Genomic DNA, 26,884 nt, shown 5'->3' with positions numbered 1-26,884 from the left:
TACGTGATCGGCTTAGAGGAAGAGCGGGCGGCTGCTTTGTCTTGGCGCCGAAAATTATTCCCGCCGTCGCCCGAGGCGCACCTACCCGTATACGCGTACCTATACGCGCGTGTACTTCGTCTGGGCGCCGTTTTTTTTTTTTTAGTTTTTTTTTCTTTTTCTTTTTGTTTTGCAGAATGGCGTGTGGCATACGAGTGCGGGTTTAGTCAGTAAACTTATACTTTCATGACAGTGTTGGAGAAGCTGCTAGGGGTACTGTCGCAGCTATCATCTTAATTCTCATGTTTATCAACCTTATCGTTCATAGCAGATGCTTCAAAACTCACCTATGTAATCTTTCAATACACGAATAAACACTGCAGCCGCTAGTCATGCGCTCGTGTCTGTCGTCTCCTCTTGTCCCGTTCGAAAGCGCTCCTTCTTCGCCTAAATATATGCACCAACCAGGCCCAATTTAGCCCACTGTAAAGATACGATCTTGGGTCCGGGACGTAGGCGTCATGGTAACGTGCTCAACATTATCGTCGCGCCGACGTCATCGTTCTTCTTTCATCATTGTCCTAGTCATGGTGCCGCTGTGATCCTGGCCTTTATCGCCATTATAGGTGGCGTTTTAGTCGTTGTCGGGCCATCTATCGCGATTTTTGGCAGCACCTAAAGCTTCCCCCTTCAGGTATCCCCTCACTGCTGTATTATTATTATTATTATTATTATTATTATTATTATTATTATTATTATTATTATTATTATTATTATTATTATTATTATTATTATTTTATCTTATTCACTCTTTTTGCGTCCTGAGGAGCCTTCTTCATTGGTCTGCACTCCAACACCACGCGTGCAAGACTGTCAGCGGCCTTTACCTACGCCGATATGCGACGGTATAGCCCCTGAAACACAACGCTAAGCGATGCAGGAGGTTTTCTCTTCCTGCTCTTCAATTTTGTTTCTGAAATGCTTGTATGCTACACAATTATACGCGCCCCTTATGTAATGCCCTTACAGACCATTGAGCAACCTTAAATAAAATTTGAAGAAATTTGATGCTCGGTCCGCCTGCAGCAAACACCAACATTCCTTCGCCTATTCCTCCTGTTATTTTGCTTAGCGACGTGATAAATAGGCGATGACCGAAACATGGCGGTCATAACGTATTTCCTGCTCCTGCAATTGATTGCGGCGGATGCAGCCCGCCAAAGCATATCCTTGGAGACCGGTTTCTGTTACTCCCCGGGTGGTCGCAGGCGCGGGTGTTGACTTCAGCACAAGTCTTACAGAGCTGCACCTCTCACTATTATAGCACCAACTAGCGACTGCGCTCGTCCAAATGTACATTTGTTTCTTTGTCCGTCCATGTATTTATTTACAACCCATCACTCGCATGGTGGCTGGATGATGGCAGTGACAGATTTATCTCTGGTAATTTAAGTAGTAAACTCCAAGCTACAGGCGAGGAAGAGAATATGGAGACGGCAAGGAGAATCACAGCTACAACGAGGGGGTGACGGTTGCTGTCAAGCAACGACACCATCCAGACGGTAGCAGCTCGAGAAGCAGCCGTTTCTGCGTCAGCGGACACCGTATAGCGCAATGGCTCTGGCGCAATTGCGTTCGAAAACGGGAGCGGTGGCGAAGAAATTACATGCTTCGCTGCAGTGCGCAGCGTTGTTCAGGTTTATAACTTACGAGTTCAGGGCCGGTATTTTGTAGCGATGCCTTTAAAGTAATAATGCCTTTTCGCGCTTATCGCGCTTTGTCAGTGGTCAGAGCGACGGTCCGCACGCGTCATAAACGGGATCAGCCGGCCGTGAGCGGTGGATAAGACTAGTGTAAAATAAGTCATAGGGCATCTCTACAAAATCGCGGCCCAGCTCTTTCAAATAAAAATAAACTTTCATTTCACGTTCTGGCAGAGTACACGTTGCCAAAGGCATGCGTGTACTTAGTTGCGCACACATGCACGGGAAACCTCGAGCATGCACATTTAAACATACTCATAGCACGCCCATACAAGCACACGCGCAGACAACGGTGCACCATCGCATTTCAGCGTTACATCGAGTTCAATGTCCGAGCCCCCAGTCTCCTACCAGTGCAAATAAGGAAAATGTATTCGATTTCGGGTCGGGAACGGTTGTAATCGTGACAAATTCGTGACGTGACTGCTGCCTATAAGGTAGGCATGACTATATCCTTCGAGACCACACGCGTGCCAGCTGCCATATGAACAGTATTTTCGATGAGATAGCTTCGAGGATCTGCACGCAAATGTGAACTAATTCAACTCTGTACTTTTCTCTCGTGTCGTACATTTGTGTTCGGTTGTCGCTAAGTCGACACTTTTTCCCGAAAGTCACTGAGAGAACCCGTGTCGCTGTGTCTATACGCGGCGGCCAGAGCCAGCGAAAACAAGGCGACGCATACCAAGCTAAGAACCGGCGCAAGGAGTACTCCTCCTTGTGTTGTCCATTGTGGCGTTTGTGTCGCCCTTTTTGTTTTCTTCCTCTTTGTGTTCGCGTTTGCAAACCTTTCAATAAAATGAATCCTAAAGTACAGCTCATATCCGACAAAGTTCGCTCGCAGTCAGTCTGGTTCTCACTTCATATTCGAAGTAGGTGCACTTGAAGTTTACAACACAACGCGCAACCAATCACCGCTAGCGCGGGGCAGTCGCGAAAATGTTCTGAACATTTTTAGGTTCATATAAGTAGCAACTGGGGGAGGTGACCTTTCGCGCGTTGCTCATATTAATGCAAGAAGAGCGTTAAGGGCCCCGGGTACAGAAAAGCCGGTGTCGGCGTCCGGTGTCCCATGAGCGAAAATGTCCGTATATATATATTTAGGTATATGTATACGCCCCGCCTTGCTGTATGACATGCGGTATATGAGGGTTATGTTGCCACACCAATCTATCACTCAAGTTGCTCATACCTTGTCTTACATTCTTGACAATCTTATTCCTCGAAATTTTGAGAATGACAGCCCACAAAGAAATGTCACGAAGCAATTAAAACACACGCAGCGCACTCCTTTCTGGTTAAATTTTCTCAGACGTAAATATTCAAAGTGCGAAACAATAACAGAAACCTGAAAATGATGCAATTGCTCTCGTGCGGCTGTGCACCACCTCCGGGATCGGCCCACGCAAGAGGCCGCGTTTCTACCACAAAGATAGCCTTCGTGCATAGCGTTCGCCGCCAGCGTTCCCCGGTAAACATTACGGCTACATAAGCTGCAGTTGTTGAGAAGCGTGAGAAGCAGTCAGAGATATTTGAATGCTAACGCGTTCCACTCTTAGAGGCGAAGCTTAAGCGCCTTCCAATTTTTTAAATGCTTTACAATTTATTTTTAATTCAGCACGTAGCATTTTTTTCCCGGGAAAAATAATGGCTAGCCAAAGCATGCTTGGCCCCTATCACTAAACATGTCATCCTCCTGCATGCGTTTCTGATTGGCGACTGGTGCATTTAGGGATTATAGCGCTTATAATTGTCATGTATTGCGAATGCACTGCTCATAAATTATATAAGCGATTTCATCTCTTGTCGACTGTCAACGTTACTCAGGAATATTCGTTGGAATTAGCAGTAACGCACGGTGTGTTCTACACCATGCGTGACGAAATGGGTTGCTAGACGTTACAAGCCCATATTAGTCCTTGCCTTCCGACAAAGCGACACCTGTGAAGAAGGCATCTTGCTACGTTTTGGTATCGCTCGCAAGAACGGTTGCAATGCCGGTTTAGGCTTTCTTCACGACTCCTCGGTTAACATAGCTTGCGTGAGCGACTTTACTTCCACTCCAGCTTTGGATTCGGGGTTGACGACGAGATGCGCAGAAGTGGTTTTAAATTAATACAGATGTATTTCATACTTGCACAATCCTTACAGGTGCGCAGGAGTGGGGAGGCATGTGAGCTAAGTGACAATCGTAAAACGAGTCAGAAAGAGATATGCGTATTCAGCCAGCTTATAGCCGACAAAAAAAAGCAGCATCCTTGACGCCCAACTCTTACCGCCCAATATGGATGCACATAATTCTCTAAAGCCTTCCATTTTCACCGCGTAAGCTTTCGGCAGTCGATAAATTATTACCTGCGTTTTCCTTCATACTAACCAGATATGTTAAATAACCTCGAACTATCAGATGCGCGCGGGCGTGACCCATCGTACGTGTCCGTTGAGCCAACGTAAAACGCCCATGAAAACTAGTGGAATATATTGATTTAACGAGCGCGTGTGAGGACCATAGGGCTTACACACAAAGGGGCCACGAGCATATGCGCCGGTTTTCTTTATTTTTTATTTTCTTCGGTGCAAACATTGGCTGAAGCTAGCGAGGCTGCACGCTTTTCTTTTCTTTTTTTTTTTTTTCTCCGGAGACTCCGCAGGCTGTTATATCACTAAATCCCAGCATCGGCTGCGGACCCGTCATTAGGGCACGTGGCGGGATCTGCTCCATCATCAGGGATTTGGGGCACACGCACATGTGATGAACACAAACTTAAATCCTGGCCAGCAGCGACTCAGCAGTACGATGTATAAGCTGTCCAGGCGCTTATACATATACTTAGCCGCTGCGAAACGCAGTGCGAATGAGCCCTTTCTTTCTTTTTTTTTTCTTTCTTTTTTACGCGTTGACCACCCACACGGTAGTAATGGAAAACTGTGCCACGTGGATTCATCATAAATTTACCGTTAGAAAAAGAAAGCAATGTCTTTCCTTCGCTCTCGGGGCGTCCAGATAAGTTCAATTTTTTCCATGGCGATTGACACAATAAATCGCGGGCTGGGAGAGTGCCGGACCGTAACGACACATGTTTTACCACGTCGATTCAACCAGGTTTGCAGAACGACAGGAATCTGAGTAATTTGGTAGAAATTCATCGTACGGAAAGGTGGGCGTAGAAAACACGCACCCAAAAATATACGCGAGGTTCTTCTTGGGACCGCGCGTCGATGCTTAGGCTCAGTAATGTGCTAACGTATGTGGAATCAGCGTGTACTTCAGCAGGCTATACGCGACAACTTTGGTGGAGACTGCTTGGTAAGCTCGACTCATGCAAGAGACCCCACCAGGCAGTAAAAACTCCGCTCTACTATTGGAGCTGGCTCCAGTTCATGGCCGCACAAGCCCGCGAATCCCACGCTTCACCCCAGAACTTGGAAACCTCCCAGAAAAAGTGATAACTGCAAGCGCTGCGAGCACTACAGTGGGGGAAACTGCCGACGGGTTTTCATGGCGACGCCTTTGAAGATGTCGAAGATTGGCTGGCTGAATTCGACCACGTAGCTGCGTTTAACGAGTGGGACAATAACACTAAACACGCGAACGTCTACTTCAGCCTCGAGGATGGTGGTCACACGTGGTTTATGAATCGCGAAGGTTCCATGCAGTCATGACATGAGTTCCAGCGCAAGCTACTGTAGACTTACTCCAGCCCCGATCGGCGGGAAAAAGCGGAGCGAGCCCTTCAGTTACGCGTTCACAAGCCCAACGAGAGCGCCACGATGTACGTGGAGGACAAGACGCGTCTCTTTCAGTGTGCCGATCCGAGCATGTCGGAAGAGAACAAGGTGCATAATTTGATGAGAGGCGTAAAGCAACAGCTCTTTGGAGGTCTTGTTGGGAATCCGCCGAAGACTGTTGCGGAGTTCCTTACCGAAGCCATCGCTATGGAGAAGGCACTTCAGCAGCGGACCAACATGTACAACCGATAAGTAAATGTTGCCTCCACTCCGGATACGACAGTACGCTTCGGGTGCGACATCGCCTTGCTTTGCGAGCTGATTCGCTCAGTGGCTCGCGATGAGCCGAAGAAACTACACAGTACGATCGCCTCCTCCAGTCCGCTGCCTCGCCAGCATCGAAACCATCTCGTTCCAGCAGTCAAGCATCACCTCTGCCAAGCGTGTCCCGGCGCAATACTTAACGCTGAAACATTGCTGCGCACCACCCATGGCTTCGCACACCATACTTTTGTTACTTCACCAGCAACCGGCGCAAGCCGCTCTGCCAGCGCACTTGCACGACCGCCGAGCACCCGCGAGAAAATCAGAGGTTGGGCGAGCAGCCGATTGACGACCGCTGTGCTACCACTGCGGCGAAGCTGGTCATGTTTATCGGGAATGCCCCAACCGACGACTCTGACTGTGGAGTTTTGATCCGCCCCAACCGAGGTTCGGCCAGAGGCCTCACGACATCGACCGGCAGCGCAGGTCGGGCACATCACAGCTGAAGTCACGCTCACCGTCCCAGCGGCGATATTTCCCTGCCAGTTATATCGGCTCAAAGACGGCGCAGGGACGGTCACACGCCGGAAAAACCGACCTAGCGACCTTCCGAGGCGAGGCCACCGATACTAGACGCGCTGGAGACCTCGTATCAACCCGACTGCAACACAACGAGAATACGACGACGCCAACCCATTCCCAAATACAAGATTTCACTGGACATGTCTGTCTTGATCGACAACAGAAAAGATGAGTGCACTTGTAGATACTAGCGCAGATTACTCGATTCCCAATGGTAAACTGACGAGCGTTGTGAAAATAGTTAGGCTGCCCTGAACTGCGGCGCCGCCAATTCGTACGGCAGGTGGCCACATCGTCACACCGCGCTACTTATGCACCGCTAGAGTAGAAATTTGCGGTTTCTCAACACTTGTCTGTTTGCGCGCGATTTAATTTTTGAGATGGATTTTCCACGGGAAAAGAAAAGACAAGTGGCACGATGCGATGCTAATGCTGGTGATGATGATGATTTATGGACATCCCCTTTGAAACGCGGCGGTGACATAGTCGCCGAACCAGCTTGATTTAATCAAGTACACAGCGTTGCTTGGTTGAGCCGCGCACCATCAGAACTGGAGGAAGCTTAAGCTTCGCCTTTAAGAGTGGAATGTGATAGCATTAAAAGATCCCTGGCTGCTTATCAGGCTTTTTTTCGTATATTCAAATTACAAACCGACGCTATCATGCCTCTAGGTTGTAGTTAAGTCGTATATTTACGATTTTTCTGACGCATTTTACCTTGAGAAATTCAATTTTTGTTCACTAACCCATTGCGCCACGCGGAGAACCTGTGTGGTTGGGGTGGTTCGCGATGAATTTCTCCACCACGGATTCTACGAACGCCGATGCTTACGCCGACGCCGGATTTTCTACGACACGGGGCCCTTAACGCTGTCGCGTTAAATGGCGCCACTAGTGACCTACGCGAGCACTGCATCACTTTCTCGACAAAGAGGGCAGCAACACAAACAGTCGCCATCGGACTCAGATCCGCCCTTTGCGCTTCGGACGACAGCCTACCACCGCGTACGGATGTGATGGTTCTGGTCAATTCCTACCAGCGACGAGACGGTGAAGCCATTGCAGAACACAACATTCCGCTGTTACTGACCCAAGGCATTTGTGTATATCGCTAAGCCTTGAAATTCGTGATATCCAGACAGCGGTCCCCCTTACCCAGCATCTCTCCCAAAATTGTCGCTTGCATCCTGCTGAAGTTCTCTATTCTATATTTTCAAAATGGCGTCATTTTGAGTCAGAGAGGCCGTAGCAGCGCTCGGCCCAATCAGCGTTGACAAGATGGCGAAGTTGACAACATGGCGGAATTCAATGATGTCCTGAATAGCACTGCAGGACGAACCGCGCAACAGACGCTGCTCGTCATACGTAGCAAAATGATACTATTTTGAAGGTGGACCCTATGAACAATGCAGAAAAAAAATCGTTTTGTTGGTGATAACTTACTTGCAGATAAAAGTTGTGGAAAAAGTTATCATATGCACATATGAAAGTGTAAGTGAGGCGAAACTTTCGGCAAGCAAATAGAGCTTCACTTTGAAGTAAGTATTTACTTTTGCTTTGTCAGGGGCGCCTGCTTGTAACGTGCAGTGCTTCCCGAAATGCAGCTTCGGCGTTTCATTAGACAGCAACCGAGACGAGGTGGCAAATGCTTCCAATGTACAACGTTTCAGTGTGTTTTCTCTTGTGGTTTGATATCTTTTTGGGATGACTTGTGCTTTTATGCTGTTGTATACCGTTTCCTAGAAACCTTATCCGTAATAACATGCTATCCTACATTACTCCGTTATTTGATGACATTGAGTGCCATTTTTCTTTCTCTTTAGTAGTTCAACGCCCATATTAAATCACCGCACAGTGTTTCCAAATGTAATTACGCGGAATAAATTATGATCCATTCTTTTGTTACTTTAAGAATTTCCCTATCGCGGCTTCATTCATTTTTGGATATATTAAACCTTTCAAACAGCAAAATAGCGTTATCATTTTTACGTTTTCTAAGTCATGATGCGATACGTGTGTGAAATCAATAAACACAAAGTGATGAGCACTTTTAACGAGGAATGAGCGAACATTTACGTGGTAAATTAATATTAACTGGGGTTAATACTGCCTGCGTAAAGGCAGACGGATAAGATGGTATCGGCAAAGTCAATGGTGTCACTGTGCGGGAGACCACAGTTCATCAGAAGGCGTCCATCATGCGTTGGAAGTCGCCCCTGTAGACGTAGATGGCGTTTGCCAGGTGCAGGGCAGCGCTGACCAGGGACACCACCTGAAATGAATATCATCATTTTGGGTGTGCGAATGTTTGAAATGTCCAATGCGAATCGAAGTAACTCCTCGATATTATTGCGATAGCAATTATATGGACACTCCAAAGCAGATTTCTGCCGTCGGCGTGGCCGTCGTCGTCGCCGTCGCCGTCGCCGTGAGGTTCCGTATGACGTCAATGGAGATAAAATCGTCGCCGCGCGCCGCCGAACGCTGTATGTGCGCGTGAAAGGGCGCGAGGGACGCGCGCTTTCACGGGGAGTGAACCCACGGAGGAGAACAAACGTGCGTGTTGCGTCGTGCTCCCTTAAGGGCTGCAGACGTAGGCGTCTCCTTCCTCCTTTACAATCACCATATATGTAGATCAAACGCGCCTTCTTCCGACGCGCGAAAGGCCGTGGGGGGGAGGGAAGGGAGGCGACGTTTATCTGCGGCACCAAGTGCCTATTTATATCAGAGGCTCCGGCAACAGTCACCAACGCCGCACACATTTTGTGCGAACGCGGGCAAAACGCCGACGGCGTCGACAACAGTTCTGCGTGTTGCCGGTGCTATAGAGTCTGCTTAAACTACCACTATTTATTATCGATCACGCCACGTAGAGGAAAGCAGACGTTTGCCCCCCCCCCCCCCCCCCCCGGTCGGGCCGGTGAACCCCTCCCGAAAAAAATTTCTGGCTACGCCCCTGCGCCGAATCATTGCATTTACAACTAAATGTTTTCTTCAAACGTCTAAATTTGCAAAGTCACAAAGCCGTTTGAAAGCGGAAGTTTAGGCAAGTCCCTGTAATGACCATCATTCCCACGATGGCTGAAACGGCATACTTACAGCTTCCCTAGACAATAGAACCAGTTTCTTCTACACCGGGTGTTCAAAATGAAGCTTTACGGAATTTTTAAAAATCGCCTGTGGCAGGTAGCATAATTCTTATCGTTGAGCTGGGGATATTCGAAGAGGCGGACATCAGTAGCACGAAAAATGTAAACACATATTCAACTAATAACGAAAATCGACTAATTAACTTCTTAGTTAATTACTTTAGGACACATATTGCGGTGAGTTTGCAAGAGGCATCCACTTCAATTGAATTTACAGGATGACACAAGTTTCGAGATATAATTTCCCAAAGTGTGGGACGAATTACATGAGCGTTCCAGTTACTTTTGTGCTTGAATGTATAAAGCAGCATTTTGGTAAAAGAAGTAAGTGGAACAACAGTGCATTTTTACGGCGAGTTTTGATGGCGCATATCTGCAAACTGGTGTCACTCCGCATCGCAGCGATGGCCTAGCGGTAGAGCTTTCGCCTCGTATGCGGGAGGTACCGAGTTCAAATCCCGGTGCCGCAGGGAACCCACCGGTTTTTATCATGGGTAGAGATGTCCCCTGGCCTGGTGCTCGGCTGTCGTGGGGGTCCACATCTCGAAAGAGGGCCCAATAGAGATTTCAGCTGTTGTCTCTGGGCGCCTCTTGTCCAACCACAGACGGCCTTGTAGACGAGCATCCGCCGCGGCTGTGGGAGGCAAGTGCTGCCGCCGGGTACCTACCGGTAAAATAGGTACAAGCGCGCTCCCGGCCTGGTGGTCGGCCATTATGGGACCTGAACACTTGGAAAGGGGTGTTTGACCTCAACCCGAAGGTGCCCCCACCTCAATAGGTGCTTGGGGCGCCACATGGGAAATGACCGCCGTGGGAGCGGCCCAGACACCACTTTTTTCCGTGCTCACGTTGGTTTCGACGGGAATTCAGGGCGCAGGCTCCCTTCCCAAGCGTATCACCCCTGAACGAAGCCGAACGCCAGGCCGGGGTACGCTTGTACCCTTTTGAACCAGTGGGTGCCCGGCGGCGGTGGGAATCGAACCCACAGCCTCCCGCAGCCGAGGCGGGCGTTCTACCACTAGGCCACGGCTGAATACGTGGATTACAAGTGGATACGGCTGACAGTCTCACCGGTTGCAATGCGTAAATTGCTTATTTGTGTCGTAAAGTAATTAACTGAGAAGTTAATTAGTGAATGTTTGTTAATCAGTTTAGTATGCATTTCCATTTCTCGGGCGACTAACGTCTACCTCGCCGAATAACCCAGCTCAATGATAACAATTATGCTACCTGCCACAGGCGATTTCTAAAAATTCCGTAATACCTAAAGATGAACACCCTGTATAGTAAAGTTTGTAAGAAACTCTATGGTCGTAACAATCCGCGGTACGTGACAGCAACAACAACAACAACAACAACAACAACAGTGACAATCGGACATCACTCACTGACGCGACAATAGCGTTGGAAGCGTTGAAGTATCGGGCGAGCACGTAGATGCCGCACACCAGGAAGACGACGCTTCCCACGCAATGGTATAAGAGTTGCTGTACCACCTGCGAGAAACGTGCACCAAGGGTACGTTTGAATAAAAAAATACGTGCGCCGGGAACCATGAGGTTTACATTAAGGTCGCGTGTCACATTTCAGACAATGTAACACTGCGTTATATACACCGTCAGGGAGTTAGCAACCAAGTTGCAGCTTTCTTTACGGCGAACATATTCGTAGGTCTAGAATCAGTCAAAAGGGTGCAGAGAAAAGCATCTGCGGGAAGTTTGTGCACAGTAACCTACCGCGCCCAGTGCAAGAGAGTTTAAGTCGGACCCGGATGATACTTAGCAGGGATGAGTACAATGCAGTGCGTGATGCTCATGAAATAATAAATATTAGTTTATAATAAATGTTAACAAATGTTAGCTTGGGTAATCAACAAATCAGTTATCAGTCTCGGTAGACATCATCTGCCAGGACGTATTTGGAGTGATTGTTGTAAGATGATACATCGAATCATATTGAACCTCCGAAAGTATAGAATGCATGGCTAGTTTTCTAAACATTAAGTTGTGCAAATATATGGTGTAGTTGAGGGAGTCACAAGAAATTATCAAAGCCTCACTAATTGAATCACGACAAACAGATGACGGAGAGACCAAATCAGTAGCCGCATGGAAAATACGTCAGATTAGAAGGAAACATTTCAGGGATAGAGAAGTTTCTACTAACATTTACAGTGATTGGTTAATCACGTAAGATGCAAAAAGATTAACAAAGTGCTGCGTGAGCCAGTGCAGAGAACATGGTCACTCGCATTCGACGACCCCCTCACGAAAACCATGAAACGTCGAAGGTTACGGGGCATATGTGTACGGTCAACAAGTCATTGGAATAAATAAATAAATAAATAAATAAATAAATAAATAAATAAATAAATAAATAAATAAATAAATAAATAAATAAATAAACAAACAAACAAACAAACTGTTTATTAACAACCCTTAATAATTTGCCAATATCACATATAATACACCCCTTATGTTTGAAAATGGTCGTGAAACTGCCCTAAACGGGAGCAAAGAATATGCTCACGGATATGAGCATAAGCCTCTGCCCTGCGCTTCGAGTTTTACCATCTTCTGGAATACAAAACACGCAAGGCTCCACAAGACGACAGGATTTTAGTCAGGCAGCGAAAGTTACCTGCCAAACAACGCATCCCGACGCAAACTAAAGAAAATGTACCTGCCGAAACTCGCTAGTGGGAGTTGTCAGAGATAGTGCGCAAGCGTTCTTTCTAGTCGTTCATCTTGCACACGTATGTCTCTGACGTATCCGAACGCGTCTGGGAGTTTGGTGGCGACGTTTGCGCGGTTTCTCTTTTCTTGTTTGTGTTGGCTTGTGTTATTTCCTCTCTCTCTCTCTCTCTCTATATATATATATATATATATACATATATATATGTTATGAGCCATGCACCTATCCTGCGGACGAAATAGAAGTGGTATAGTATAGACGAGAAAGAGGACGAGCTGTGTCCCGGCCCGCCATCTTTGCTGATGTTGTGCCACTCACTTTCACTTGTACATATTGTATTTAGACCATTTTTGACATCTCCCTGTTTATGATATATTCATAATCATCAGCAGTGATACGCAGTCATAAGGCATTTTCATATATATCCCCATAGGACCCCATGCGTACCTATGGAGCGCACCGTGTCACGCGTTACAGACAGACGGACGGACGGACGGACGGAGAGATTTCCGAGGGAAGTAGGCCTGAACGCTTACGCATGAATATAAGGACACGCCTTATGCCATCACCCTTTCTGATATATACTGTGCTAGACACTTCATTATGCCCGCGGCAGCCACCGTGCTCACCGCTTCGGGGACACTGCCATGAGCGCAGCTCTTAAGTGAGAAAGATGAAAGCGAACGCGGAGCGCAGCGGGGCAAGAAAGACGCGAGGAAGAAAGCGGAGAGGAGGGTGCAGCGGAACCATGAGGCAGAAAGCGGAGGAGGGTATGGCGATAGCGTGAGAAGAAAAGTGTAGTGCGACGACGATGGCTACGAGATGGCACCAGAACAGCGAGCGTCGTCTGGGCAAGAAGACACTTCGGCGGCGGCCGCTATGAATCACCCACGCGTGAAGTGGCTCTCGCGAAGTCGCGATCTCCAGATTAACGAGGCAGTCGCGTCACACTTTGCTCCGTTTGCAACATGCCGCACGAGACAGATTGTCGGCGCCAGCCAATACATCGCCAAATGAAAACACGTTTAGAGCTGCGCTCAAATTTCGCATTAATGAGTATCGTAATCATCGACAAACTTTTTATTATGTCAATGTGAGCTTCGCACCTAATTTGTCGAATACGAGCCCGTGTGCGTCGCGTGCGCAACCTCCACTACTTGCTCAATGATTTAAAGCAATTGCCACAAATGGAGAAAATGTGGTAGCAAGCTGGGACTTCGAGCAGATAATGTGTGCACTACGTGTGGACTAGAGGAACGCTATATTCAGTTCGCTAGCGTAGTGCCCTCCGCGTACCCCGCTATCTTGTGAGTATAGTAGAGTAAGTATAATGTGTGACATTACTGTTGACGAAGTCGCTTAAAGTGACGCCGAAGAGGAACACTAAATTAATTTATGCTGGTAACGTTCTCATTCAAAATCACGTTTTCATTCAATTGGCGGGAAAATATTGATTACTACTTGACGTCGTGCACAATTAAGTCCAAACCGATTCATACATTTAGCGCCCAAACGTCCGCGCTGGTATATGTCAGTGCGACGTAACGGATTTCAAAGTGCATTCTAACAATAGAGCCGTTATGCCTCAAAAAACATCTTTCAAACTTTCAACGGTGAGAGTTGAGTTCCTTTAGGATTCAGCGCATACATAGTTATTCTTTAGGCGTTAACAATTCACTATAATAGACCGATGCATAGACGCTAGCTGTCAAAATCGATTACGTAACGGCGAGCTGACGCGGGAACATCGCGGCGTCGTCGCCACCCACATTTTCTGACTTTCGAGGTGAGATTGGAAGTTTTGCTAGTGTAGAAGCGTCTGGTTTATTATTACAGCCTATCTTATTAAAACAATTGAACTTATTAAACTTATTAGGCCCCGTTACGCAGAAAGCACGGCGTCACCCGAGTTGACCGTGCGTTGACCGTGAGCAAAAATTTTCTACCAATCACAGCGCAGCACGCGCCGCGCTTCTACCTATCACGGAGCGACGCGCGCAGCGTGCGCCGCTCGGTTCCTTGATGCACTACCAAATGTGGCCCGCCTCCGCATATCCGCGGCAGTGACGGCGCCGGCCGTGCGGGGGAAAGAAAAAAAAAGAACAAGAAAGCTCGCCTTCGTGCATATAGCTTTTGGCGCAAGCGTGTAAAGATTACGGTTGCATTAACTGCAGTTGCCGGGAAGCGTGAGAAGCAGTCAGGGACCCGTTAATGCTATCGCACGTTCTACTCTTAAAGGCGAAGCTTAAGCGTCTCCCAAGTTTTAGCGTCTCCCAAGCAGGCCTAATTCACGGAGTGTCGAATACCAGTCACGAGTGAGCTACATGTCTAAGTGTATCCTTGTGGCAGCCAACCAATAACGACATTCCGTGGACCCACCAGGAGCACGGAAGGGTGGCCGGGAGTGTCGTACGACTGTGGCGGCGGGTTGCAGACGCCGTTGAGCAGCGTGTAGAGGCCCACGATGAAGTAGGCGAACGAGAACGTGAACAGGACCGCCGACAGGCTCTCCTCCGCTTGCGAGCAGAGCGATTTGAAGAGTACCATCGACAGGCACTGCGCATGCGTCGGAAGGTGCGCGCTAGAACAGAATGAGCGAGCGCATGTCGCAAGCTCAACAGGCACTGCGTCTACGCTTTCATCAAGGACGTTACTTAAAGAACTCCCATGGGACGGCAGTCCCCGCAGCTGTCGGACGACCGCGGGGAGTCGCAGATTGATAATGAAATTTCCCGGTGCGTAAGTTCCAGCAGCCGCTGATTAGCTGTGAGCTAGCGAACCGAAAGCCCGTAGCAGTCGTCAGGATTTGCGCTGGGCGCTACGCCACGTGAAACTGAAGGTATACCTGAAAGTCCTGAATAGTGAACAAGGTCCCCGAGTGTTGAAAAAAAATGACACGTTGCACCTCTTATTGCTGGGGTGTCGCTGGAGTGCGATATGCTGCCGCTACGCTTGGGGCCGTAAACGGAAGCTGATAACAGTGGAATTGTGGTCGGTCATTAACCAAGATTGAGGAGGCGCATCGAAGCGTGCTTGGCTGCGACAATTTCAATCACAATTTAAGCTATGAGTAACTTAACGCACAATGCGCTAGTAAAGTTTCCCCAAGAGGAAGGTTTATCGGAAACATAAAGACTTCAATTCGCGCAGCAAACACGTGTGCACGACAAGGTCCTAATTGAATCGCTAATAAGAAAATTATTGTTTATTTGCAGAGTCATTGTTATGTTGCGCGCAAGATAAAAGAACCTGTCAACGGATCACTACTGCGGATGTGGAATTGCGATGTCTACAGCAGGCAACACCTTAAAATCATTTTAAGTTACTAAAAACAGCCTATGTGATATCTAAGTTACATAAACAGGGATAAAGTGACTCATAAAGGCTTCAGAAAGGCTGGCCAGCGCTTCGATAGGTGCGCCTATCTGTGTTTTTGAAAGGTCACCTATAGAAACTTTGGCCAGGCTTTCTGAAGCAGTTTCTTGCTCATAGAAAAACACCCTATATAACGTGACATTTCAAGTTTAATTCCATACACGCCGCAACAACCGTGCGGTTAGTTTCACTTCACCGAGACACTTGATTGCGTCCGTAATCATCATTCATCAGCCATTTGGCCTCCACGCTTTAATTATTCTGTTTTGGGACAGCTAACAGATCCTCCGCTGCTTTTTTCTTTGTTGCTTTTTGAGGAGATACAAACGTAAAGCATAGCTCGCATCTATCCAAATTGACGCAATAAGCGCAAGTCTGGCGACAATCGCTCGATAATGATGGTGAACACGACAAACGCCAAGATAACCAAAGCAATTTTTTATGACTCTGCCGAGAAAGCAAGAAAATGAATACAAGTGGAAAGAGGCTACGACATATCTAATAAATTATTGGCGAATATTATGTATCGGGTGAATTTCCGAATAACGTTAAAAGCGGAGATACCACACATACGAAACACAACTCGCCGCCACCTCTAGATCACCCTATAGGATCTTTCGACGAATTCTTACTGAACACGTGCTTCAGTTATTGAACTAGGCAGGCATAAGTTTGTTGGTTTTGTAAAAGTTTCATGTATCAACTAATTTGGCTTTCTTTTTGTTCATAAGAAAACCACGGGTACACAAATACTTTACCTGTCTGCATTAAGATCAACAATGCTATTTATTCAAGCCAGGATATTTACTTACATTCCAATATTAATGCGATTAGCATTCTTAGAGTAGTTCATGACATTCCCGGGGGTTATCTATCTATCTATCTATCTGTCTATCTATCTATCTATTTATGGGTCTAAACATTTCCCCGCCAAATTCGGTCACTGGGTAGTGTTATGATCGAGCATTTACCCTGCGAAACCGGTTGCCCACGGGGAGCGTGACAATTGTAAACGAGCCAACGCCCTCGCCTGAGCCCGTTCCAAATGCGTTGATCCAAGGCAACTAGTTGGACACCGCGAAAAGGGTTGGGGCAATGTACAAAATGTCGCCGTTTCGCCCGAAAGGCGAAGCATCAATTGCCATAGCAAATTAGTAGTAAGGATAGTAGTTTTATCGGCTGTATAAACTCGGACACATCCGCTTACTAACTGAATTAACAAGCATGGTGTCAGCGCGCACAAGCAAACATGAATAGATAACACTCGATGACCGCACACAACCGCTGTCAAAACTCTGGCGTGAGCAAGCGCGGCCGCAGCAGCGAGCGAAGGTTCGGGCCGTCTATCGCTTCAACAGAAACTGAGCGGCGAAAGCACAGTACATACAAAGGTAGGAGATGTGTGCAGATCGCTTTCAGGATACGGTGCCAGCGACCGCTCACAGCAGCGCAAAGTACAAGTGCGCAGTTGCTGGCAGAGTACAAGCCGCACCCCCTCCCTCCCACGCTGCCTTCCCACTTGCATCGCCTTCCCTCCCGCGCGCGAGATTGCATCGCCAGATGCCCTTGCGCCTGGTCGCTAAATGTACAATTGGTTCCGGAGCACAACGGCGCCCCCCACTCGCTTCCTTCCCCGCACGGCCTTTCGCGCAATGGAGACGTCGCGTTTGCTCTCCGCCGTGCGTTTGACTCTCCGTGAAAGCGTGTGTCCCTCGCGCGCTGCATGTTCCTCCCTCGCACATACAGCGCACAGCGACGATTTTATCACCCTTGAACTTTATACGGAACCTCACGGCGACGGCGACGGCAGAAATCTGCTTGGAGTGTCCATATAATAAAATGACATTCCTGCGAAGACCTCGTGGTGCCTTTCTTTCCCACCTCGGAGTGACTAAAAAGGAGCCAACCGGGCGCTGAAGGATGGATACCAACGAACTCAAACTGACACGTTCATGTCAGATACTAGGTGTGTTTCCGTCTTTCCCTATTCGTGCAAAGTTACGGGCTTCTGTTATGGACTAAGCTCTCCTAGGAGGAAAGGGGCTGCAGACCTCCAGATTGGCCGTGGATGATGTCACCCATCTCCAGACACCGGCTTGGAGGAAAGTGACGTGCCTCGTACGACGGAAGCGTTTAAAGGCGAGACGGACGCTTCGTGAATAGATTCGACAGCTACATCTTGAAGTTGAAAATTTTATTGTACAAAGTGTAAATACAAGCTTGTGGTTTAAAACGGCCTGGTTGTCAGCCTCAGCCTCACGTTCCTAACTCCACCATGGTGCAGGACATCCCACATCTTCGGACCCCCAATCGCAACAGTAGTTGGTCTATGGTCTAATGGGCAGCGCATCGGGCTCCTGTGCTGAGAGAAGAGGGTTCCAAACCAACCATCTGACGAACTTGGGTCACTGGTTATCTGCCACTGTTCAATGGTCCTCTTTGATGACAACGTGGAGCACTGTGTATGTGACGCTCGGTCTGTTCCGCTCTTTAATGAACTTCTTCTTTCTGGGGTTTTACGTGCCAAAACCAGTTCTGATTATGAGGCACGCCGTAGTGGAGGGATCCGGCTTAATTTTGGCCACCTGGGGTTCTTTAACGTGCACTACAACGCAAGCACTTCTTTGACGCGAACTTGAGTAAATGGGTATATGCCAAGGCGTACGTGCCGCTCTTCAGTGACAAAATTATCCTTCAAAATTTATCTGGGTCTCGGCAGAATTGAAGCTACGCCACGCGCGGACTTAGTGACGGTGCCACTAGATGGGGTGGCGTGTGCAGCAGGAATCACGAGAGAGGACCCCGGTTGCTTGCACGTTTCGGCATTGGCCACACGGTGTGTAGCTAGCTACAATGCTTCAGCGGTAATCGCATTAACGTCAACGTTCATCGTGAGATGAACTCCACCAGATTTTTTATATAGTTCAGTATTAATGAAGACGAATATATGCGCACTTGTCATATGTAAGAGGCCGCCTGCGGCGCACAAAAGAAGAAGAGCACGTGAAGCACGGTGTTCGGAACGGCACGAGCTCTCGGGGCGCGTGAGCCGAGACGTAATCGGGGGATGAACGGCACTGTCGGGGGATTATCGACGTGGCTCCGGGCCAGGAAGGTCGCATCGCCAGCTCCGCTCTGGCGACGGGAGACTTGGGGGTCTGGCTGAGTCCGTGACGTTGGCAGTCCAAGGTGTGGTCGTCGACCTCGGCAAGTTCGAGCGAGGCTCCTGGACGGGCTGCAGCCTCTCACGGCAGGGCCGGGCACTCCAGAGAGGATCCCTCTTCTGCGGCAGACCAGCACGTTCGATTCTCCACGGGACGCCACGTCGGCACTCACGAAGAAGTTGCGACGCATCCCGACGCTAGGCCTAGTCAGGTGGGCCTAAGTAACGCCGAGCGCCGTCACTGAAGAATTACTGACGAGCTTATCGCCGACAAAGTGCCGGCAAACTGACCACTGATAATAGACGACGCGACGACGGCAAGGCGACTTCATCATCAACGAGAACACCAACTGCTTTGGAAAAAGAGCCGACAAGCCGGAACACACGTTCAACGACGAGCACATCAAGGTGACTCTTTTGTAGCGTTTTAGGCGTGCGTCTCAGCGATAGGACAGGGTTGCCTGACTTTGAAGAATTAGCCGCCACGGACGAGCGTAGGCGCAAAGCAGAACTTGTTTTGTATATTAGGCTTTAGTTTGTATCTTTGTTAGTATTGTTCCCGCAGTGTGTTTTAGTGTGCTTAATTTTCTCTTTTTTTAGTTTGAGTCTTGAGTTCGCGTGCGATTAAAAATCTGTTTGCTGTCTCGACATGCGTGTTCCCTCTCCATCTCTTTCAACACCCGCACGCCTCCGAGATCGGTGACAAAAACACGACAGCACTACTTGTGGAAGTAGCGCGTAGTGTGTGATGCAGTAACAACGCCAAGCAGATAACGGCTGTACAATATCTTGGGTCGCTCACCATCCATCAAAAACGTTCTATTCAATCAAGTTAACGTTGAAATAGCTTCGATGGTGGTATATTAAAGTAAATGTAAGAAATCATTCGCGAGGGGGGAGGGGGGTGTATTTCGATTCAAGCACAGAAAGCGGGCAGGGTTGGATACAATTATGCGGCAAAGAGAAAAAATGAAACAAAAAAACCAAGTACGAGAGAAGTGACAAAAAAAGGCAAACAAAAATAAAGATTCGGAATATTATGTATATAAGAGTGACGGCCAATAAGGTGCACGGTATATAACGTGGAATACACTTACTGTTTCTGTGAGATTAAACGCGCCAGCGGCAGTCTGGATGTATTTCATGCTGAAGATGAAAGGTGCTTCCGTCAGTTCATTTCCTGCCCGCAGGTTTGGCGGCCCGTTGCCCTAGCAAAAAGAAAGAGAACAAGTTGATGCATAGAGCTTGAAATATATATATTTTTGTCAAACGTTGTTACTACAGTATCACAGTAAAAGCTACTAAGTTTAACACATTCGCTTGCGTCTTACTAGCGTTTCCGCCACTTTAACTGCTTCAGCTTAGACAACCAGCAAACTCATTTAACAGCGTATAGTGAAATATCAAGCCCAGTCCTTACAGAAGTGTTTTAATTGTTTTACAGCAAAGCCGTTAAAGGGACACTAAAGACAAAATGTTGTTGCACCTGTATTAGTAAATTACCATTCCAAACCACAGACACAAAAAAAACGTCACTCTTATCGCCAGAAGAAGCTCGGTGAACTATAAAAAGCGTGATAACTAAAGACAGGGTGGCGACGCCATCTTGAATTTACCGCACCAGCTCGCCTTGACGTCACGGATTTTGACGGCGTCTGCTAAGGCCCAGTTAATTGTTCATCGGTACAAATGGACTGCATTGTTTTCTCAACAAGCCAGAGAACATGACAAGTTTCAGAAACATTTGTACCTGAGCCAACGTGGCCCAAGTACGAAAAAACAGCAAATACTGAAATTCGTGATGTCACACTGACGTTTACTGCCGCTGGGGTTTCATCGCTAAATTTAATATATATATATATATATATATATATATATATATATATATATATGGAACTTCTACCGTCATTTTCTGTTCTAATAATCGACCCAATATCGCGAAAATGACGAAAGTACTGTTTTCAGCGAATACTTTATCACTCTAAACTCATTTAGTGTTTCTGTTTAGTGACTCCGTAAGGGTAATTCCAAAACCGTTTCTGTGTGGCGACGAAGTGCGGCGGCGTGCTCGATAACAAAATTACATTCTGAGGTTTTACGTGCCGAAAAATACGATGTGATTATGAAGCACGCCGTACTGGGCAACTCCGGATTAATTTCGACCACCTGGGGTTCTTTAGAATGCATCCAGTGCACGGTACACGGGCGTTTTCTCGCATTTCGCCTCCATCGACATGCGCACGCCGTGGCCGGGACTTGATCCCACGCCTTCGGGCTTAGCAGCGCAATGTAATAGCTACTACGCAACCACGACGAGCAAATGTCAAATATCAATCAGAGAACAGCAGCCAACGCAATCTGTACGAAACCCCGAATATTGCTTTGAAACGAAATGATCAATGATCGCAAAATTACAGTTACCTTGCGTATACCTGACACGAATTGAAAAGTACCTCAATGCATGTATTTTTTTTTAATGCGAAGCATTTCTTGGCGAACATTTGACACTTATGGGTATATGCCACTGCGTATACCCACAGTAAAAGCTGCTAAGTTTAACACATTCGCTTGCGTCTTACTAGCGTTTCCGCCACTTTAACTGCTTCAGCTTAGACAACCAGCAAACTCATTTACCAGCGTATAGTGAAATATCAAGCCTAGTCCTTACTCAAATGTTTTAATTGTTTTACAGCAAAGCAGTTAAAGGGACACTAAAGACAAAATGCGTGAGTAGGGCTGCAACATCTATCTATCTATCTGTCTATCTATCTATCTATCTATCTATCTATCTATCTATCTATCTATCTATCTATCTATCTAGCCGCCTACGTCTTGGTCTCTCATGGTCGTTTCGTTAATTTGGTATTTACCAAAATTGTCATAGTATGACAAGGGTGTATCATGAACATAACTGATAGGGCATGACATAAATATCATGACATGTGGGTCATGTTGGTCATGAAACAGCTTCCTACACCTCGGTGCTCTAATGGCCGTTTCTTCAACTTGGTAGGTACCAAAATTGGCATAGTATGACAACAGTCCATGACGAACCTAAATGATAGGTCATGACATGAATGTCATGACATGTCTCATGTAGGTCATGAAACAGCTACCTAAAATGACAATGACCCAGCGAAAAAATATTAAAACTCAAAAACCACTGAAAGGGGTTTGGATGTAGGTACTAAGGGAAGGAAACACTAAAGGATGATGGTAGAAGTGATAGCCATCACCATGACTCATCAAAAATGACAATAACTCAGTGAAAAAAGATTAACACGCAAAATCCACTGAAATTAGTTTTTACTTGAGTACTAAGTGAAGGAAACACTCAAGGATGGTGGTAGAAGTCATATATTCATGACCATGACTCAGAAAAAATGATAACGACTAAGCAAAAAAATATGAACGCTCAAAAATCAATGTAATGGGTTCGGATGTCGTACTAGGCGAAGGAAAAGGCTAAAGGGTGATTGTCGAAGTCACAGTCATGAGCATGACTAATGCTTTCGCCTTAAGGTCCCTTCGGCATAGCTAAAGGGACTACTGAGGACTCATGACATGAATGTCATGACATGCGTGTCATGTAGGTCATGAAAGAGCCGCCTACGTCTTGGCGCTCATGGTCGTTTCTTTTAACTTGGTAGTTTCCCCGCAAACAGCTTCGCATAACATCGATTCCCACAGGGCGTGGGATCCGGCAGTTTTTTTTTTTCTTTTTGTTTGTTTTCTTTTTTTTTTTTTTTGCTTCGAATGCGTAATTTTTGTATCACGCATCGAGGTGTACCGTCTCCGCATTGGAGGTTAGCTAGGAGTTTGTGCGGCTACGCTGGTGAAAGCTGACGACGTGGTCCACCCACTAACGCTGCCTGCGCGGGAGGCCCTAAACGACCGCATGCCATGGCCATCAGCGAGAACGCGCAGGCGGCGTCAGTGATGAATCATCACTAAGAACAGTTATCACACAGATCCCTACCGTCGGTGAAAACCTAAGAATTCAGTACCACGACCTCTTATAGCAGCGGAGCTGTTCAAGCCGACCGTTAGTCCGTGGGTCGTGTGCAGTCCGATCCTGGCGGTAGTGCAGAAAGGCTCCAAGCGCAATGGCACATACCCCTTTGAACTAGCGAAGCTGAGCCTGGCTAAGTCTAGCTAAGCATGGTTGGGACTACTTAACCCTAGTCAGTCATCAATAACCAATCGATAGCCAATCAATAGCTAATCGGTAATCGACAAATAATCAATACATTCTCGGAAATGCTGGGCATGACTTGGTAGTGCTTAGCCTAGCACAAATATGTGGCCAATACCTTGCGACAGCCAATCAATAGCTAATCAATAATCGAACAATTGTCAATAAATTCCGGAAAATGCTGGGGATGGCGTAGTGCTTAACCTAGCTCAAAAGCCAGGACTAGCTAGGTGCCCATCAGCTCCACTGTCTCTTTAACATTGCGTCTCCAGTGCAAGCTATGCTAATTTTTAAAATTTTTTAAAAGCCCAGCGGCCGTGTGAGTACAAGCTCCACCCACAAAAACGCAGTGCACTTTCCCCTCGCCTCTGAAAGAGAGCCGAGCCAGCTGGAGTCCGGTCACAGCTTAATTACTTTTCCCTGATAATGTAAGTGCTAGACTAATTGCCAAATAATAAATCTCCGTTTTAAGCTAAAACATTACCTTTGGCTGAGCACTGATATCAGGATCAGCCATAAAACTTACCAGGGCGTTAAGGTTCCATCCTAAAACCAGTGACACAAACACAGGCCTGTACGAAGAAACCATCACAGCTAAAGCAATGCATCATGACCAGAAAAACGGTTCATTTTCTTGAGAAAATCCTTTCGCTGTTTACAAACATAGGCCCCGACGGCTCAGGTTTCACCCACTGACACAAACCGCTGAATTTAGGGGGCAAAGAAGGTGAGTAGCAGGAGCGCATTGAAACAGAAGCCCTCAGATATTCAACACTTCTGCAACTCTAGTTCACGTGACCGGAAGTTTCTTCGGGCCGCACGCTTGTTGCCGTTATCGAGGGAGTGAAAAGGGCGCCTGGAAAAGTACAGCAAAGTCGCCTTTCTTGTTTCGTTTTCTAAACGTTATATGTTTCGGCGGAGTGCTTGTTTTAACCATGATATGTATCGCTGCATAACGGCTCTTCATCGACACAAAGCGATAGGCTCAATAAACGCTCGCTGAAGTCGACCTGCATGGTCCAACTTTCTAAGGCACTCGGCGCGCACCGCTGCTGCATAAATAACCCATACCAATGCCCAGAGAGAAGTTGTACATCCTGATATTCACGATGTGGCGCTTCATGTAGCTTCTTTACAAAGGGGGTTGAAACACTTTAGAAGCAATGCAAGGTATTTTAAAGCGTAAGAATTCTTTGGCGAGTACCCCAGCAAAATGTGCCTGTCATGCACGCGAAAAATGTAATGCCTTGTAAGGCATGTTGTTAGGCTAGTTTTGATAGGCTAGTTGTTTTGTTTGGCTAGTTGTTAAGCTAGCTGGGACAGATTCAGCTCACTTTTAAACTGCGCGAAGAAAAGACGTGAACAGAAACACAGACGCACACACAAAGCGCAGTGTGTATGTGTGTGTGTGTGTGTGCGTGCGTGCGTGCGTGCGTGCGTGCGCGCGTGCGCGTGTGTGTGTGTGCGTGTGCGTGTGTGTGTGTGTGTGTGTGTGTGTGTGTGTGTGTGTGTGTGTGTGTGTGTGTGTGTGTGTGTGTGTGTGTGTGTGTGTGTGTGTGTGTGTGTGTGTGTGTGTGTGTGTGTGTGTGTGTGTGTGTGTGTGTGTGTGTGTGTGTGTGTGTGTGTGTGTGTGTGTGTGTGTGTGTGTGTGTGTGTGTGCGCGCGCGCGCCATCTCTTCGCGAAGTTGTCTTGTATCTGCACAAGAATGTGTAATATTCGATTACATTTAACCGTTATAGAGTAGTGTAAATGTTGATGATTCGCAGCTTTATAAGCGATAAGGAACATTTGACACCAAAGAAAAACATTGCTCAGAGAATACACATATGATCAGAATTATGCATACCCATAATATGCATAATGCTTACATAGGGCTCCATAGAAAATGAATGGGGAAACCATCAAATCCGCAACCCACAACATAGCCCAAATGATACGTCGAGTGACGTATAGAAAGGCGGGAATGCGAGAAATCGATACCCTAAGGCTCGTACAGGCCTTAGTGATTAGTCGAATCACATATGGATTGCCCTACTAAATCCTGAACAGGGAAGATGAGTGGCAGGCCAACACGATAATTCGAACGGCTTTCAAGGCGGCTCTGGGCTTGCCTAAATCTACCTCCACGGAGCGCATGCTAGCTTTGGGAGTACACAATACTTTCGACGAACTGAGGCAGGCCACTCTGATGCGACAGAGGGAGCGTCTCAGCTTCACAAAAACTGGTAGGGCAATATTAGCACGACTTAATATCCCAGCATACCCGATTTATCTCACCGAACAGGCCGTACCTCTCCCTTCTTCGGTGAGATCGAAAATTACAGTAGCTCCAATTCCCAAGAATATTCATCCTGAGTACAACAAGTAAAGGCGCAAAGCACGCGCACAACATATTCAATCAATGTACTCCAATAACGCTAGGTACAATACGTACTACACGGACGCAGCTGCGTATGCAGAAGCTACCGAGCAGCGCTACCAAAGGAGGTACGCCCTGGCAGTCGTGAACGCGATCAGCCAGCAGCAAATTACCGCGTCGACCACGGCGGGCTCCCCCACCTCGGCCGAAATGTTAGCAGTGGCGATCGCACTCGCTCACGCGGAGCGTTCGGAAAGGGATTCGGTCGTGGTCACTGACTCTCGGGAAACATGTTGCATGTTTCTTAAGGGGCACGTGACTGCGGCTAGCCTCACGATAATCCCCAAATCGTTCAACCACCGCCATCGCCTACTCTGGTGCCCGGGACATGCGGGGGTACAGGGGAACGAACAGGCTAACGCCTTAGCTCGAGCGTCTACTAACCGAGCGATGGCGTCCTCTTCGAACCCCAACCCCTCACACTATCCCTCACAAAATCCCATCAATTTAATTGTCAAAGACATCTTTTCTCATCAACGCGGAGTCCACCGAAAATACCCGCCGCCTCACCCACAACTTAGCGGGGAAGAGGCCGCCGATTGGCGCAAAATACAGACCGGGGTATTCCCCCATCTAAAACTGCTAAATGCCATGTATCCCACCCGCTATAGAGCCACGTTCCCTTGGTGCGGTTGCATACCTACACTAATATATGTAACCTGGGAGTGTACCAAGCACCCTCATAGGCCAACTAATAATATCGCAATGGAGCAGTGGGAGGCACAGCTCGCCCGTTCCGACTTGGCAGGACAAAAGTCCTTAATTAGCCAGGTCAGGCAGGCGGCAGAGGCCAGTGGGGCCCTGGACTGAGAGGCTCCGACCACTGCTATACTTAAAATATTTTCCAGCCAAATAATGTTTCAATATATATATATATATATATATATATATATATATATATATATATATAGGAGGGAGGAGCCAACTTGAAATTAGAGGGTGGGCCACGTTGAAGTTTGGGTATGGAGAACTGAAATTTGGGAGTGGGCTAACTTGAAATTTGGGGCTGGGCCAACTTAAAATTTGGCGGTTATATGTTTACGCATACTCAGACAACTCCAGTGCAGTTTCTGCATACTTTTTAACACACTAACGTCATATTTCTTCAAGCAGATCCAATAAACGTTTCATGCCAAGTAAATTTAGTCTTCTTTGCCTTAAATTATAGATTGACCTCCAATATATATCAGCAATGCCAGTAAGTGGCACCTGCCCTTCTTGCGACATGCTTTCTGGCTTGTGCTAGTTCAAACAGTTCATGTTTTCTCCTGGCCAAATTTGAGTGTGACGATGGCTCTTTTTGATGCCGCTCAGGAAGCACAATAGCGATTTGAGGCGCTATAGGGATTCGCGTAGCGGAGTCAGTCGCTTTTTGTCACGTAAGCATGAAGTGGTAACAAATCTAGCGAGATATAAAGCGAATTTTTTTTTCTGTATCATAGCGCAGCGTGATCGCAGTGCAGGTTTATGACCTGTAGAAGAGCGAGGGCTTGATGTTGCTGCGTATGCACCTTTGGCTACAAACATATGCATATGTCCGCGAACAATGCGCCATAAACGGTGCTAGAAAG

The 26,884-nt window shown here is 47.3% G+C and overlaps 1 protein-coding gene across 2 annotated transcripts in view; it reads right to left on the bottom strand.

Moving 5' to 3' along the window:
• Window positions 1–7,970: 7,970 nt before the first annotated feature.
• Window positions 7,971–26,884, bottom strand: part of LOC125943626 (uncharacterized) — a 20,580-nt gene continuing 1,666 nt past the window's right edge. Inside the window, exons 2-4 of one of the 2 annotated variants that reach the window (XM_049663083.1) lie at window positions 19,796–19,906; window positions 10,855–10,962; window positions 7,971–8,589 (exon numbers count right to left, since the gene is read on the bottom strand). In XM_049663083.1, the coding sequence (XP_049519040.1) occupies window positions 8,500–8,589; window positions 10,855–10,962; window positions 19,796–19,906 (309 nt within the window). In that variant the 3' untranslated portion in view covers window positions 7,971–8,499. Of the gene's footprint in view, window positions 8,590–10,854; window positions 10,963–14,539; window positions 14,760–19,795; window positions 19,907–26,884 lie in introns of those variants that run through there. The other variant, XM_049663084.1, reaches the window with a different exon arrangement.

This window comes from Dermacentor silvarum, chromosome 2, assembly GCF_013339745.2.
Source record: "Dermacentor silvarum isolate Dsil-2018 chromosome 2, BIME_Dsil_1.4, whole genome shotgun sequence".
NCBI lineage: Eukaryota > Metazoa > Arthropoda > Arachnida > Ixodida > Ixodidae > Dermacentor > Dermacentor silvarum.
This window is presented reverse-complemented; position numbering and strand designations above follow the sequence as displayed.